Raw genomic sequence first — 17,932 nt, 5'->3', positions numbered from 1 at the left:
CCTTATATGTATTTTAGAAACCTTCAAATAATTTCTTCTGGTCAGTTTTAGAAGATTTCGAGAGAACCTTGCATCTGGAATTGCTCACTTCCGTTTAAAGGTCTCTGCCTTGGGAAATGACTGTCCTTTAACTGCTTGCTGGCATACAAAATCCTAATTGAAAAACCTTTGCACATGGTGATGGCATGCATTTAATTTACTTCTGTTCCATTAGGGACACGTCTTGGTCAAGGAAGGAATGCACATTGGAATCTTGACGATTCGTGTTTCATGTAGTCTGTGCCTTAGGGTGAGCTCAGCCCCAGGATGCTAATAAACGGTCCCAGATCCAGGGCATCTGTATCTCTTTCTTACAGGCAAGAACGGCATCCATATACAATACCCCAATTTAGAGCAAATCCAAGTTCAGTTCAGTTCAATTCAGTGCTATTTATCTAGTAATTATCAAGTGTGCTCGGCATTTTTCAAGTCTCTGGGAGTATGACTATCAATAGGGCTCAGTCCCTACCTTCCGTGGAGCTCACAAAAAGAGAAGGCTAATAAACGGCTCGAAAATTAAAATCAAGGTGTAGTGAGGAGGTAAGGGACACAGAAATGGAGCTTCTAGCCAATGGGGAGAGGGCAGGATAGGCTTTCCAAAGGGGCTGGCTCAGGCATCACAGAGGAGTCAGAGGGGGAAACGTGATGGAAGTCCAGGCCCTGACAGGGGTCAGAAATCCAAAAGATTCCAGAGAGGTGGACGAGGATCTCCCTGGGGTTCTCAGCCTTAGCCTAGGGCAGAACCAAGGTAGGCTAGGAGGGCCCCCGTAAGTGTCTGTGGAATTGAACGAGTGAAGTACAGAGGAATCTCAAAAGAAGCACGATAGTGTGAAAAGTGATCACGAAGGGGTCATTACTACTTATTTATCTGGGCCTCTAAAGGTGCTCCAAATTCAGGCTACAGACCGAACTGGGGATTCGTGTATTTACCTGATTCTGAGGTGCCTCTCACCGTCGTGGCCTCTCCCGTTGCGGAGCACAGGCTCCGGACGCGCAGGCTCAGCGGCCATGGCTCACGGGCCCAGCCGCTCCGCGGCATGTGGAACCTTCCCGGACCGGGGCACGAACCCGTGTCGCCTGCATCGGCAGGCGGACTCTCAACCACTGCGCCCCCAGGGAAGCCCTCTGAGGTGCTTCTTTATATAAAGCAATTCTCCATTTTGTCAATGAAAGGAGAAGATCTAAAATAGCTTTGAAGCCAATTTAAATATATAAACTTTGGGGGATGGAGATGAAATAGCTGAATGTCTATTCATACTATTTAACTCAATTTAATCACACATGCATGTCAAATGTTACATAGGTTGAGAAACTGTACCTTTTTGTTTCGTCACCATTTCTTAGTCATCCAGCACAGTTTCAGGAGCCCTGCCCCTCCTCCCTTCTAAGACAGATTCCGAGCAGGTTCGCAAGCCTCTCACTAGAGACCTGTCCCCTGACGCCGGTTCTCGTTTGCTATTAGCGATCTTCATAACCACTTACTGTGTTGCTTTCAAAAGCTGATTTGTAAGAGCTGTAGGACCTGAAAAATATCTTTTCCTTCCTCCCTTCTAAGTTCTTGGCTGGGCCCCCTATAACAATAGACGGATTAACGAGAGAAAAGCTTACACATTTATCTAATAAATGTTTTACGTGACACATGAACCTTCATCCTCATGAAGGGTGTGAAGACATGAAGATGCAGATAAACCTGAGTGTTTTGATACTGGGTTTGATGAAGATGGGGAAGTCATGGGAAAATGTGAAAGGACAAATGGGGTATAAGCCATGTGTATGCAGTAAACTGGGGGAGACTTAGCACGGCCTGTTCATTCTGCCTCCTCTCTGAGTCCCTCCGTCTTTGGAGATAAGGATGGTCCTTTCCTCTTGGGATGGAGAGGGCACCTCTCACATGAGGATCTCATGACTAGCTTCAGAAAAAGGTCAGAAACTCCTTTCTGTACCTGCTGTTTCTCAAGTTCTTTCAGTCTGAAATATTCAGCTTGCCAAGGTGTCATATTCTGGGGTAGCTTGTCTTCAACCCTGTCAAAGCAAAAACTTAGCTGTGAACTCATACTTCCAGGAATAATTTCTAATTTGAGTTAAAGTTTTTGCCTCCTTTCCCCCCACTTTTCCTTTCTTTTTATCCTTTCTTTTTCTTTATCTTTTTAGTGATTTTGTTGTTAAATCTCCATAATCATCCCAAACTAGCAGTGACATGGGTCATTTCAAGTAAATGTGCCTTCCCAAACAGAGTTTTCTGGCTCAAAATATTGAGGGCACCTCAAAATATGACAGTTCAGCTAAAAGGTGACCCTCGTATTCGTAAAAGTAGTTGTTGGGAGGAGCCTTGCTATAATCGTGTAAGGTGCACATGGAACTAGCTTACCTGGGCTGGTGAAAGGCTCACTTATTTCTAAAATAAGGTTATCCTAAAAAGGGTTGGTTGGATTGTTCTCTGCACCCCTGGCCAGAGGACCTGGAAGCCGGGTATCCTTCACAAGTTTTAAGATCTCCCAAAGTGCTGGACATTTTCTCATCCGAGACCAGAATAATCCTTGACAGGCCTGATAGTCTACCTTTTAGACAAGAAGGTATCGCTCACACCCAGAGAAGTATTAAAAGAAATTTCACAATGTTCCTCAGTATATCCAGACTGTGAGGTTCTCTCCTTTGGATTTTATTTTTTGAGCATTGGAGACAACCCCTAATATTTGTAAAACCCTTACAGTTTACAAAGTGCATTCACAGCCACTCTCCCCAATTCCTAGCCTCAGTCCTCAGATTGAGTCTAGTCTGTCCGTGTGATTAAGCCACAGCACAGCACCCAGGGGCAGACAGGCTCCCCCCTCGGTGTCTTACATGGAGGAGGGGGGCAGCATGGTGGTTCCCCTGCGGTGGTAGACCCTGAAGGAAGGGAGGAAGGAGTCTGCCAGGTGGGCTGGACACAGAGGCCCAAGTGTAACCAAAAGTGGCGTCCAGCTGCTCACCGCTCAAAAGCCAACGAAGAGGCAAGGTTGTTGGAAAGTAAGTTTGCTTTATTTTGGATGTGGGCAAACGAGGGTGACTCCTGTCCAAAGGCCAACTCCGCCCGCCCCATGCCGACAATCAGTGGGCAGAAGCTTTTATAGGTGGAGGGAGGCACGCAGAAACAGCACAGGCAGCTCTGACAGGCATCTTGAAATTGGTCATCTGTGGTCTGACCAGCATCATCTCGATTGTTTTAGGTACAGGTAATCTTCAGTTCCAGCGTTGGTTTGTTCCCATTTCCTTGAGGCCAATTCTTGGAATTGTGGCAGCTTCTGTCACGGCTGCTACAGCCTGGTCATCATGTAGTCATCTTCTTCCACCTGGTGAGGGTTTCAGTATCTGTAAGACAGCTCCCAGCATATGGCTTAGAATGTTATCCATAGCCCTTAAGGAGGAACTACAGGTCCTTGACTATGCTCAATGACTAAACTATTATTATTTGGTCTCCTAGGACTGTCTTCCTTTGCTTCTGCATTTTCTCACTTCTCTGATTAATCTGACAGACAAAAGGCCAGCAGAGGACACGGCGGGGCGGGGGGGTAAGGACCACAGGGCCACTGCGCCGTTTCACAAGCAGGACAGAGGAAGGGGCTGGGGGTGGGGGTGGAGCAGGAGAGAACCGGAGGGTCTTCAAAGGGCAGATCCTGGAAGGGCTTGATACCTGGTTACGGGCAGGGCAGCCGGAAGCCCCTGAAGGGTTTTCATCTGTGGAGAGATCTGATCAGATGCCCTTTGTGGGCAGTTCCCTTTAACCACAAATGAGCACCGATTATGGGTGGGCGATGGAGATGGGAAGGACCCGGGGGGAGGCTGTGCCCGATGGGGTCCTGACGCAGGGGGCCCAGCAGGTGGGAAAGGAGGGGCGTCAACTTGCTCCAGGCCCGGCAGGCCCGAGGCAAAACCCTCCCTCTGCCGCCTCCTGACTCCGGAGCCGGGCGATGTGAGCTGTTGGCAGCTCCAGCGCAGGGACAGGAGTCGCGGTGCCTCCCCTCCCCCAGGCACTCTTCGCGCAGCATTAGATGCTCACAGAGCACGGAGGGTCCCACCGCCGGCCAGCACGGAAGACCCGGACGGCGGAGACGCTGGGCGATGCGGGGGGCGGCTGCGAGGCCCCGCTCCCTGGCTCTGCGCCCCTGCGCCGCCGCCCACCCCCTTCCTGGCGGGTCACCTTTCTCTGAGCCAGCCCCGCCGTGAGAGCAGATAATGCTACAAATCCCAGGCCTCGGGGTATCGAGTCATTTCTTGTAAATCACCCAGAAAGGCCTGGCGGGGCTGGAAGGCACAATTTACTGCTGCATTATTAAATGGTCCCAGCGCAAGCCGGCCTCTTCCTTGCGGAGTGAAAACGCAGGCAACCCAAAGGACAGGGCGCCGGGAAATGAGAGCAGAAGCGGGGGCTCCAGCCCTCACCCCCCAAAAGGCCTCTTTCCTGAAGCCCGCAGGAGCCCCACAATTCGACGTTGGGGATCCTTCGAGAACGCTACATCATGGTGTAAAAAGGGCTTTTATTTGAAAGGACATCCATTTCCACCAGAAATTGTTTGAGGAATGAAGCGAGCGGAAAGAAGCAATGGAAAGCAGATAAATGAAGAGTCCGTTGTCCTTCCTGAGGGCCTCAAGGCGGTCTGGGGGCAGCTGCTCCCCCCGACCCCTGGTCCCGGACCTTCTCGCACAGCCCCCTCTGCGTTCTCGGGAGGGCCCCGGGCCGCGCCCTGCCCTCCTGCAGGGAGCCTCCCTTCTTGTACACAGTTAAGGGAAATCCTGTGACCAACACTGTCCCCATCACCTGGGTTTCTCAAGATGGGGCCACAGAGACCTGTTCCTGCCTCAGACTTTCCTGTACCCCTGACACCGTATCTCCACCTCCCCTCCTTCCTTCAACTGAGTGGCTTCCATCTTACCTGCTTTTAATCCAAATAAAATGAAGTACATATTCCACCTATGTAGATAATGCCAACTATTTTTTCCTCCTATTTCCAGGTGACTTTTAGAAACTGGATCCTGTCAAAAGAATTGCTTTCGTATCTGTAAAGAGAAAAAGTCTTTACGCTATAAATTGTACCTCCTATTCTATTCTTTCTCTGTCCTGTTATTCTCTTGAAGCCAACCTCCTTCAGTAAGAATCCAGACATAAAAGAGCTCCTGGGGAGGGGGCAGAGGGTGCAAAATTAAGAGGAAAGCTAGGCTTTGGAGAGGCTAATCCTATTTCTGTAGAGAATTTTCTGCTCACCAATACTTTAAAGAGCACAAGTTCATGGACCCTCACTCAAACCTGTGAAGAACAGGTATAATCGGGTGACTGGCGCAGAGGCTCAGGGTCAGTAGGTAGAGTTTCCCCCCATTTTCATGGATGTGTTGCCAAGCCCCCCACCTCTGCCGGGGGTGTCTCCCAGCCACTCAGGTCTCACACGCGCCTCACCGCCCGGCTCCTGAAGGACCCATTGGCTCCCAGGCAAGGCCCCCATCCTCCTGCCTGACGTGTCACGTCCACGGTCTCCTGGCTTCCTTGGCCAGCTCTCCGCTGCTCAAACGCCCTCACTCCAGCCTCGGCCACACCTTCAGCTTCGGCTCCTGGCTGGGCTGTCCCCCCTCGGGGTACAGTCTGTTCCTCTCCTCTGCACTCTGCTCACCATGTTGGAGTATGTCTCTTTCCCACGCCCACGTGCTGTCCCTCTAGGGACCTGCGTTTGTGTCCTCAGCGACCGGCACTTAACAGGTGCCAGTGTTTGTCAGAGGAAAGCGTGGAGGGAGGGACAGAGAGGAGGGAAGCAGGGGAGGACTTGGGTCTGGGCCTTCAGGATGCAACCCTGTTATCCTCCTATCATTGGACGAAGGCACCAGACACACGTGTCCACACACAGGCCGGCTGGTGTGTCCTCCCAGGTCTCCGCTTTGGACCCTCTTCCATCAAGGGCATTCTTTTCACCTTCTTCTCTTCCATGTAGGCAGCTTCTCAACTCTCCTACCAGAAAAGACCTTCTTGGCTCTTGTGTCCAGAGACACAAATATTTACGCCTCCTCATGTCACCGCGAGCATCACATGCCAACGCCCCGCCCTCCCAGAACACATCTTTGGCTCTGTTCCGACCTCGCCACCCACCCGACACCGGCCACCTGCCGCCCCTGCGTGCTTCACTCTTGTTAATTCTATTTACCCTGGGTTAGTGTCACCATTTTGTATCCTCTGGGCCCCCTTCCAAGTTCTCTAAGCATGAATAACACTGAATGTGGGTGCGTAGACAGCAGCCTTCATTAGAATTAATACTTGATTTTAAACCCCGGGGACCCAGACTCTGTCACTCTCCCAGGGATGCCCTGAATCACAGATCCTTCTAAACAGGCCAGTAACTGTCTATACTGGTGACACTAGCAGGTGATTGGTGGCATGCGGGCCATCACATTTACATGCACGGCAGACTGCAGAAGCACCTTGGGACACAGGGAAGAGAAACAGCCAAAGACTCTGTCTCAGACGCTTCCACTGGTACGGTTGGGGCCTCACCAGTAGCAGGAGCTGGTCTGTCCACAGGTGGGGAACCGCCTGAACCAGGGGGCCGTCTTGCCCTTTCACTTTGCAGATGCCTACCTGCTTTTCTGGAAATGATTAAGCTTACTGAGGTGTGGCATTCGTGCTCCTGATTAGATAACTTTACAGTCGACTGTTCATGCCCAGATGTCATCCTATGTACAGGATACCGTGCAACAGCGCACTCCTGTAGCTTCATTTCTTTGGTTGGGTGAATGGTGACAGGGCCTCTGGGCTTTAATCCAGACAGCGATCACACTATAGCCACCTCAAAAAGTGTTCCCAAAGTTACCAGGTTTCATCATTGGTCCAAAATGTTTCAATGAGTTTAGGGAGTTTAAAGTCAGAAAAATGTGGGTATAAATCCTAACTCTGCTACTTGTTAAAAATGTGTCCACGGGTCAGCTGAGGGTTCGGGAAGCTAAGGCCCATGGACCAAATTCAGCCCATCACCTACTTTTTCTTCTGTTTAAGTATTTTCTATGGCTGCTTTCTCCCTACAAGGGCAAAGTTGAACTCTTCTGACAGAGAGCCATACGACCTACAAAACCCCAAATATTTCTTATGTTTACAGAAAAAGTTTGCCGCCCTTTGATAAGAATATTTCATCTCTCTGAGCCTCAGTTTCCCCATCTGTAAAATGGGCAAAATACTTACATTCAAGAAGTGATGCTGTGAGGAATAAAGGGGCTAAACAATGTGGAAAGTCAACCACAGAGCAGTTTGATACATATCGGTTTTCTAAAAAATTATTATTTTAATTTTGCTCTTGTCCATCCGTGTCCCTGTTTGCCAGGTGAGAGAAGGTTACAGCTGCTGTCTGCCTGTCTCTGTCCCTGTTTTTGGCATTTTCGTTTCTCTTCATTTTGCCCCACTACACCCCCTACCATCCAACAGGTGAAAACTTCTAGAAAAAAATAGAGGACTTCCCTGGCGGCACAGTGGTTAAGAATCTGCCTGCCAGTGAAGGGGACACGGGTTTGCGCCCTGGTCCGGGAAGATCCCACATGCCACGGAGCAGCTAAGCCCGTGCGCCACAACTACTCAGCCTGTGTTCTAGAGCCCACGAGCCACAACTACTGAGCTCACGAGCCACAACTACTGAAGCCACGTGCCTAGAGCTCGTGCTCCGCAACAAGAGAAGCCACCACAATGAGAAGCCCGTGCACCGCAACGAAGAGTAGACCCCGCTCGCTGCAACTAGAGAAAGCCCGGGTGCAGAAATGAAGACCCAAAGCAGCCAAAAATAAAATAAATAAATAAAATTTTTTTTAGTCTATAAGAAAAAAATAGAGTGATTGACAGTAAAAAAAAAATGGTATGGAAAATAAACTTACTCTAAAGAAAAATGTAATTCTACTGGGCACCTCGGGTTACTTATTTTATGTCTTTTGAGTAGTCATTTCTATCATCTTTTTATTTTCAATACAAATTTAACCTTGCAATTTGTAATACTGTACAAAGAATGGTGACTTCTCACCTTCTCCTAAATACAGAATTTTTTCCTAGAGAAGAACTATTAGATGTTTTCAAATTCCTACACACAGAATGCTTGCCTTCTTGGGATTTTTCTTTTAATCTAAAAATAATTTAAAAATTAAGATGAGCTGAAGCTATGTGAGATCACCTAAGATTTTTTTTTTCCAATCAGAAGGCAATTACTTTCCACATTTCTTAAGGAGGAGAGACACTTTGCTTCTTCCAACAACTTTCTTCAACTGCTTTCCTATTAAAATACTTTTTAAAATTTCAATTCAGTGTTTCCCTTATCAACTCCTTAGCAGCCTTAAATTTGCCTTGCAAAGAAGCTGAAATCCTCAGGATGGATTACGAGGAGAGTGTGTATCCCTCAAAATTAAACATATTAAAGCATTTAAATATTTTTAATCACAGCTATTACAAGTTTTAAAACAGAGATAAAATGGTTTCAATGCAAGAAGATTTCGAACATCTTAGACCCAGTGAAGTTTGTATTACTTTCCTTCCCTTCACCTCACTCCACAAAGATCACAGCATAGGGGGTTTTACATTTTTTCAATTATTACATTCTTTCAACTAGGTGAATTCGATAAGAGTCCAGCCAAGTGAATCTCCTGCTTTTATCTCTGTAACTAAGGGACAAGCTCTAAACATGCTGAAGAAATGGAAAACCTTTCTGGTTTCATGACCAGCTACTCTTGAATTGGGCAACATTTTTCCACAGATAAAAATTCAGGAGGGCTTCCCTGGTGGCGCAGTAGTTGAGAGTCTGCCTGCCGATGCAGGGGACGCGGGTTCGTGCCACGGTCCGGGAAGATCCCACGTGCCGCGGAGCGGTTGGGCCCGTGAGCCATGGCCGCTGAGCCTGCGCATCCGGAGCCTGTGCTCCGCAACGGGAGGGGCCATGAGAGGCCCACGTACCGCAAAAAAAAAAAAAAAAAAAAAAAATCAGGAAAGGAAATTCCCTGGTGGTCCAGTGGTTAGAACTCCATGCTTTTACTGCCGAGGGCCAGGGTTCGATCCCTGGTCAGGGAAATGAGATCCCACAAGCTGTGTGATGTGGTCAAAAAAAAAAAAAAAATTCAGGAAAATTAGGAGAGCTGTTTAGTCCAGAAAATACGAAGATAAGAAAAGCCTGATTTTCCTCCTAGGTGTTTGTGCTTCTGATCCATTTTGTGCAAAGAAACCCAAATAGGATCCCTTGGCCTGGGAATAAGTGTGGTCGCGGTGAGCCTGAAGGAGCAGCTGGATGGAAGCCTTTGGGGTCAGACCCCTGAGGGTGACACTATTCTGGGGTCATCTCCGTCCCACCGGCCCACGAGTTCTACACCTCACACAGTTGTCCACACCGCATCCCACCTGCTGTGGCTGCCGATCCCATCCAGTCTGTGGTCATGGTGCAGAGCTTGGAATCCATGAATTCAGATGTCTATCCTCCTGGCTAATTACATCAGCTTGGGCAAGTTATTTAGCCTCTCTCTGGGTCTCTGTTTCCCTGAATGCAAAGCAGTGCTTGCCTCAAACTGTCATCATGAAATTTAAATTGGACAAAGACTGTAGGTACCTAGCTCATCCCTGTGCACAAAAGCAAGGACCCCACAAACACTCCCTCCTTCTTTGTCTCTGATTATGTGCCTCCTGCTCACTAACGGAACTGTAAGTTTTTTTTAAATTTATTTTTTAGAGTGTATATCTTTCTTTTGGGTAAGAGAAACTCAGAACTCAAAGTCAAAAGCTGTAGGTTTTATCTTCTGTGACTTGAGTGAAGAAGGGGAAAAAAAGGAAACCATAACTTGTTTTGACTGCAAGAAATCAACATTATGTGGTCATCTAAAATTCAATATTTTGTCTGTTTGTTCAGGGACTGTACTTTAGGGGGAAAAAGTTATCGTGTTTTTGATGAAAGACTACATACGTTATGAATGCTCATGTGATAATCTCGCCTCCATAACGAGGAGAGTTAAGTTGTAAATCATCCATTCCCAAACCATTGGTGAGAAAATACTTAAAATTTCCTCCAAAACATGTTGAAATTGACAGGATGGAGAAATGGGGTGGAAAGAAGGGAAATAAGTTTGCGATCGAGATGGTGGGCAGATTGGGAGGCAATATGAGAGCAGCTACTGGATGACAAATGGGCTATTTTCGGAAATTGGTACCCAAGCAGAGAGATGCTGCTGGCACGCTGAGGTGCGTGTGCAGAGCACAAGGTGTGGTGCGCGCTTATAGCAGGGGAGCTGGACTTAGATTAGGAACTGGGACAGGCTTCCCTAAGCAGAGGAATGGTGCTTAAACTGGAAACTGAAAGATGAGGAGGGATTAACCGGAGAGATGTGGCTTTTCGAGGTAGAGCACAGCATTTCCTGTCTCGGGGGAAAGGGAGCGCTGGCAGGTGGCTGGGGGACCAGCTGAGCTAGAGGGAGTCGCGCTGACAGCTACCAGTTCAGGCTTCCCAGGAAGAGCCGAGAAACATCAGCTATCAGCGAGTCAGCTTCCAGCACAGCTCTTCTGTCTCGCAGTAGAGGGAGAGGGGCATCAGGAAGATTCAGGAAGGCGCGAGCCAACGCTCCGTCTAGAGGCGCCCCCTGCCGGCCAAACCTCACGCTTCCCTCGTGATGGATTTCAGAACTCAGACCTAGGAGTTAATTCGGCATGAAGGGTATACCTGTTCTATTATTCTCTCTGCTATTATGTATGTTTGAAATTTTACACAATAATAATTTCTTTAAAAAAAAAAAAGAGCCCTTCTCACCAGCTGCAGATTTGTTGTGAACATGGCCAGGTGTTTCCCTGAGACTAACCCTTGGCTGGCCTGTAGCAGGGGAAGGGCTGCCCTCCCTAGGGAGAAGGAAAGAGACAGGCTCATTCTGTTTGTCGAAGAATCAAAGAATTAGAGTACTTGGTTCAATTCCCTGAAGCTCCTACATCCAGGGAATTAGGCTATAAATCCTATAAAGCATTCTCTAGGTTTTTTCCAGGAACACTTGTTTACACTCAGGCCACGAACGACACAACGGGAGGACAGGTTTCATTTCACAGTGTTTTGGCATTTGCAGCTCAGACTGAAATTGCAAAGAAGCAGAATAGGAGAGCAATGAAGAATGGTGCACATTTTTTGAATGTCTCATTCTATCTGTGGTTCTGACTCTATATTTAGAATCCTTCCTTTCTTCTTTCTTTCCTTCCTTCCTTCCTCCCTCCTTCCCTCCCTCCCTCCCCCCCCTTTCCTTCTTTCTTTCTCTCTCTCTCTTTCTTTCTTTCTTCCTTTCTTTCTTTCTTCCTTCCAAGTCATAATATATGCCAGGTACCATGCAAGGCACAAAATGACAGAAAAGTAAATAAGCAGGTACTTTTCCTTACCTAAAGGTCCACTCCAGTAAGAAACACAATGATTAAGCAAGCACAAAATAAAATATAATTATAAGCTGGGATAAGTGATCTGAAGGAAGAGAATGGGGGCGGGGGTGTGCTTGATATAAAACATACTCCTAGAGAGAACTAATTTCATTCAGGGGCCAGAAGTAGTCCCCTTCTAGTTTAGAGGTTTCAACATACGATGATCTCTGGGATTGTAATATTTTAAGGGTCTTATATCCCATCCTAATCCCTTTATCCATTATTTCCAAGAGGAGATAATGTTTAAATGCAGGTGATAGAACTTTTGCCCACACCTCTTCCATAACTTCCACTGGAGACAAATTAGGGAGAGGAGGGAGGGTAGATAAATCATTTAACACCTGAGAGTAAGGCTCAGTTCCTTTTCTTTGAAATGAGATTGTTGCACTAGGGAAGCTCTGAGGTCTTATCACCTTTTTTAACGTTTTAATAAATAGTGTGATCCCATGGAGTCCTCTGGAGCTGGTTTTTACCTGAGAATGAAGTTTTCATGAGCTATATGCTATTCATTGTTTTGAAAGAAAATACTATGAGACCCACTGTACACCTCCCAGGACTGCAGAAGGAATCTTTATATTTTAGTATTTTAATGATGTGACGGGAATAATATTGTTCAGTGTCACTTATGTAGTATTCCAGCTTAGAACGCATAACCATGAGGAAACAGACAGACAAACCCAAAATGAGGCAGAGGAACACTTTTTTTCTTCCTTTTTCTTTTTCTTTCTCTCTTTCTCTCTTTCTTTCTTTTTTAGGTACTGTACTCTTCAAAAAATGCCAAATAATAAAAGGCAAAAAAAGTCTGTGCAAACATTCCAGATTAAAGAAAATTAAATGGATAAGACAAGCCAATGCAATACCTGGTTCTAGACTCAATCTTATACCAGAGGGAAAATCCTGTGATGGGCATTGTTTGCCAATTGATGAAAATGGAACATTGATGGTGGATTAAAAAGAAAAATTGTACCAATGTTAAATGGACTGAAGTTGATAAATGTACTGTGGTTATCTAAGAGAATACCCCTCTTCGTAGGAAAGAGACACTGGTGTATTTTAGGGTCAAGAATCATTGTGCTGGTCCTTTCCAGCTGCTATAACAAAATACCATGGACTGGGTGGCTTATAAACAGCAGAAACATCTTGTTCACAGTTCTGGAATCTGGAAGCCGGGAGTCAGGGTTCCAGAACGTTCTGGTGAGAGCCCTCTTCTCTTCTGGGTGGAAGACTCTTCGTGATATCCTTACATGGCAGAAGGGTTAGGGTTCTCTCCAGGGTTCCTGCTCGTGAGGGCCTCCCAAAGGCCCCACCTACTAATACCATCACCTTTAGGGGGTAGGATTTCAACCTGTAAATTTGGAACACAGCAGCTGTGGTGTGTGCAATATACTTTCAAATGTTTGAGAGAGAGAGAGAGAGAGAAAGCAATGATAAAGCAAATGAGGCCAAATGACAATCTGGGCAAAGATCTATGTGTCCAATTACTATTTTCATTCTTGCAATTTTTCTGTAAGTTTACAATTCTTTTCAAATAAAAAGTTAAAATATACGTTGCTGGCTAAAGGAGCACTTAGAGTTCCGTGTTCCAGCACAGCGCCTCAGAAGTTCTAGAGAATTCTACCCCATAATAACACAGTGTCTTGTGGAGGACATCTACGTTGGCATTTGAAACAACTGAGCTGATGTCATTTGCATAAAAAACAAGAGAATTAAAGCGTTTCATGGTGGGTGTGAATTTGTAATGAGGAATAATTCTAAAATGGCCCCCTATTTTCTGTTCAAGCATATATTTGCCTTATACAAGTTAATTGCTAAACAGATGAAAAAGAAAATCACCATCAAATGAACAAGGGAAATTCTAGTTCTTGTGAAACAGATAATTCATGAAGGGAATGGTTATGATGGGCACGGAATTTGCCATTGGTAATGACTTTTTAAATTGTAAGATACATAGAAAGCAAAGCTGATAGAAAGTCTTCATTTTTCTACTGCCAGAATATTGTCATAACAATTTTATGGTGTGTCAAGTGCAGGCTGAATTCCTTTTTTAGGGCATAATAATAAAGGGGTGATGACTACAGGGGAATTTGGACGAAGCTAATTTTCCAATTCTCGTAAAATCTGACAACGGATAATTTTAGGATGCTGTATACGTAAAGTCTGTTGTTGTTGTTGTTTGCTATTTTCACTGCTTTGAATAACAGCCTTCAATAACTGGTACCCTGATCTGACTGCCCGATGGAGTCGCTCGCTCCTTCCTTGGCTGGAGCCTGACCAACAATGCAGCCATCCTCGTGAAGGTGGCGCTGTGCTCCGCGCGGTCCCGAAGGATGCGGGCGGGTGGAAACCCGGAGGGCGTGCAGGCGGAGAAGCAGCCCAGGTGCACAGCTCAAATGCATAAGGAGAACACAGTCTGTGCAAGAAGCAACCCGCCCCGTCGCAAATGATGCCAATGAGGAGCGAGCTCCTGAGGGCTTCTGTGTCCCACACACGGGTGTTGACATTCAAATGGCACTACGCTTTGTTCTCATACACGAAACTGATAATAAGTATGTCCTTCGCATCATTATTCCATCACCTTTTATCTCCCATCCTCTCACCTTGTTTCTTCTTTCTGTAACTTTTCCTCCTTCCCTCTCTTCTCACTCTTGGAGGTGCTTTAGAATAGATGTTGGTGCTTCCACTGCCTAGAAGTTATATTATCGCCAACTCCTTTGTGCACTGGTGGCTAACTGACCTAGGAATGTCGCCTACACTGCCTGAGGGTTGCAGTAATGAAAGGTCTTTTTGCTGGCCCGAAGGACACCTGAAGGCCCAGTGTAAGATGTGGATGCTCTGCTGGCTTGATCGGGAGCAGACATGAGACGGGTGGTTGGAAAATATTTTCTTTATCAATAATTGTTTTTTGGAGTTCACCTTTCTCAAGGAGAATGTGTAAGAAATGGTTTTCGAGGTTGAATGTTTTTTCTATCAATCAGTGTGGCTCTTTCCCACAAGAGTCATTTTTTGAAATTCATTCTTCAAGGACCATAGACAACAGTTTTCTCTATTAAAGTATAAGAAGAAAAGCGCAAATTCCATCCTAAGTTGTTGGCAAGCCCCATTCCATCGCGGGAGAACTATGTTTAGGAGTAGATCTGGTGAGGAAAAGTCAGCTGGACTTAAAAACGCACAGAACCTTTGTTAGCGTTGGTAAGCCTCGTTACGGCTTATTAAGTAAACCAGCTGCGATGCAGACTGACCTGACGTGTCAGTGACAAAGTGGAACTCCCCAGAGAGCTCTCTCCTGAAGGAGGTGGTGTGTTTTCAGGTGAGCCCTGGTCCACACCACGACCACAGAGGTGACGTTTCAGACACAGCAGGTGGAGCAAAAGTGGAGGAGAGCGATAAGAGTGATTTTTTTAATTTGGAAACATACTTTTGGGGGGATACTAACCAAATGGGGCTCACTGCATAGTAAGAAAAGTGGTTGATACGTGATTTCTGTACAATATTTAATTTGTGAAAGAATAAGAGGTGCGTGATGGTGAGCAGACATTTCTTCTTCTGAGTGGAAGGAAGCTGTAGGAAGAGTCTCGGATCATGTTAGGACAGACTGCACACCAGGTATCACAAGAAACATGGCCAAGGAGATTCCATGGGCCCCTTTTCTTATTTTCAAGAAGCGGTTAACTTTCTTTGGTGAATGAACTACACTTATTCTTGTTTAGAAGCAGAAAGGTGAACCAACTAGCCCCTCAAGTTTCCTGTCATTATTTGTCCCTTTCAATCACAGATTCTCAAAGCTGACAGGGAGCCCTGGAGATCATCCACTTTCTGAATGAGGACGCCAATTTAAATGATTGTCCAAAGTCATGCAGGTCATAAGTGGCAAAGATGAAACAGCAACCAAGTTCTGTCCACCTCCCATCCACAGTTATATTCCCGCCAGACAAAAGGACCTCCCTAGTCTCTTTACACCGAATACACAGAAAGCTAACACCCGTCCCATCTTCAGCCCCAGGCTCCATGCTGGTCCCCAGGAGCACTCCCATTAGCCTCATGTCTTGTCCATATAGTTGGGGCCCCTTAGAGGACAGATCCTAGGACCCCCATCTGAGTGTCTGGTCCAGCTAAAAGTCAGAGAAATGAAGAGCTTTGCTGTGGTAGAAACTAGCCTGCCCTGAGCCCCCAGCCCCACGTGGCTTCTTTCCGGGGACGACAGTGCACCTCGCTTTTGACAGCCTGTCTTCCTGTTTGCCTTTGCAGGTTTCACAGCGGCCGCCTCCCTCGTGTCCTTGGCTTGGGCCTTGGCCTCCTACCAGAAGGCCCTCCGGGACTCTCGTGATGACAAGAAGCCCATCAGCTACATGGCTGTGGTCCTCCAGTTCTGCTGGCACTTCTTCACCATCGCGGCCAGGGTCATCACCTTCGCGCTCTTTGCCTCGGTTTTCCAGCTCTACTTTGGGATCTTCATCGTCCTTCACTGGTGCGTCATGACCTTCTGGATCGTCCACTGTGAGACAGAGTTCTGTATCACCAAATGGGAAGAGATCGTGTTCGACATGGTGGTGGGGATCATCTACATCTTTAGCTGGTTCAATGTCAAGGAGGGCAGGACACGCTGCAGGCTCTTCATTTACTATTTTGTGATCCTTGTGGAAAACACGGCCTTGAGTGCCCTCTGGTACCTCTACAAGGCTCCCCAGATCGCGGACGCATTTGCCATCCCAGCGCTGTGTGTGGTATTCAGCAGCTTTTTAACTGGCGTTGTTTTTATGCTGATGTATTATGCCTTCTTTCACCCCAACGGACCCAGACTCGGGCGGTCCCCAAGTTGTGCTTGCGGGGACCCCGCCGCTGCCTTCACGCCGTCTCCAGAAGTGGCCACGAGCGCCCTGCGGTCCCTCTCCAACACCCGCAGTGTGGCCGGCGACCGCGACCAGAAATTCGCAGAGCGGGACGGGTGCGTGCCTGTGTTCCAGGTGAGACCCACGGCCCTGTCCACCCCGTCCTCTCGCCCACCACGGATTGAAGAATCTGTCATTAAAATTGACCTGTTCAGGAATAGGTACCCAGCATGGGAGAGACACGTCTTGGACCGAAGCCTCCGAAAGGCCATTTTAGCCTTTGAAGGTTCCCCGTCGCCTCCGAGGCTGCAGTACAAAGACGATGCTCTCATCCAGGAACGGCTGGAGTACGAAACCACCCTGTAAAGCAAGAGGGCTTGGAGGGGCCGCAAGCTCCAGACCCAGGGGTGACAGCCGGGCCGCGGTGATAATGAAACTCCGCCCTGGAGTAGGGCAGCGAGCTGTACCAGTCGCAGTCTGACCATCATCAGGATGCGTGCCTGGCCCTCCATCAGCTGACAGCCTGCCGCTGGCCTCCTTGGAAAAAGCAGCCCAGAGACCCTACTGCTCCATCTGAAGGGAACAGGCCAGCTCAGTAGGACCCGTTGTTGCCACCAACCCCTCCTGCCCCGCCTTTCAGCACATCCACCTGAGGGTACTATTATTATGGGAAATGTTGCCTCCGATCAGTAGGGTGTTTTGATGGAGTTAACTGATCTTTACATAAAAATATACTGAGTCATACACACGTGTACACACACACACACACACACACACACACACACACACACACACCGATCCTGTCAAAATAGCTTAGGTGATTTCTTTTGATGCAAAGCTGTGATTCCCACGGGAATATAAAAGCAAAGAGAGAGAAAACATATCCCTCAAGACTCCAGAAAAAAAAAAAAAAAAAGTAAAGCTTAGAAAGAATGCATAAACCATTCTCACGTGAAAACCTATCCCATGCGTGAAAAGCCTCTCCAATGGACAGAAAACCCAAGTGTGTTTACGCATGTATTAGAATTGATGGAATGGTTCGTTTTCAACACGTCAGGATTTTTTTTCATTTTAAATTTTCCGTTGAGAACGTCTTTCATGACAGATACCCCACGCAGCCCATGGCTGGCTTTTGACGAGACCAAGGAGCTAGATACCTTGGGGATGAAAGTTCACTGATAATCAGGATGTAGTATTCAATTGCCAAAATTTGATAAAACCACGAAGAGGAAGCGGGAGAAAAAGGCAAAATGAGCGTCTGATTTCCCGACCTGTGCAGCTCACATGGGAAGGTCGAGGCAGAACGGAGGGAGAGCCGGGCTGTGCTCAGGTCCAGGAGTGGAGTGAGTGCGGGGAGGCCGGATTCCAGAACACGCCGCGCCACACCCTTCTAGTGCCAAACACCGTCCAGCACGGGACTGACGGGGACGCCCTGAAGGGCTGAGCATGAGGCGTGAGCCCCACGAAAGCGGAAGAGAGCACGAACAGTCAAGTTCTTCGCTGTGTACAGACTCCCCCTCCCCCATCCAAGGTCAAAGTGGTGTGTCTTTTAGAGGCTTTGGGACACATTTTAGTAAGTATGAGCAGACAGATGCAGTGAATATGCTATAAGAAAACCCTTCTGAACCGATTGAGGGCTTATCACTAGATCCAGCTA

General features: G+C 47.3%; 1 protein-coding gene across 1 annotated transcript in view; it reads left to right on the top strand.

Annotated features, from left to right (window-relative positions):
• XKR4 (XK related 4) overlaps nt 1-16,641 on the top strand; it is a 321,461-nt gene extending 304,820 nt beyond the window's left edge. Inside the window, exon 3 of the mRNA XM_029223043.1 lies at nt 15,695-16,641. Coding sequence (XP_029078876.1) covers nt 15,695-16,641 — 947 coding nt within the window. The remainder of the gene's footprint in view (nt 1-15,694) is intronic.
• The last annotated feature ends 1,291 nt before the right edge of the window (nt 16,642-17,932 follow it).

Source organism: Monodon monoceros, unplaced genomic scaffold, assembly GCF_005190385.1.
Source record: "Monodon monoceros isolate NGI ecotype Baffin Bay Population unplaced genomic scaffold, NGI_Narwhal_1 Super_Scaffold_14, whole genome shotgun sequence".
Lineage (NCBI taxonomy): Eukaryota > Metazoa > Chordata > Mammalia > Artiodactyla > Monodontidae > Monodon > Monodon monoceros.
Note: the sequence above shows the minus strand (reverse complement) of the source record. Positions and strands in the feature narration are given on the sequence as shown.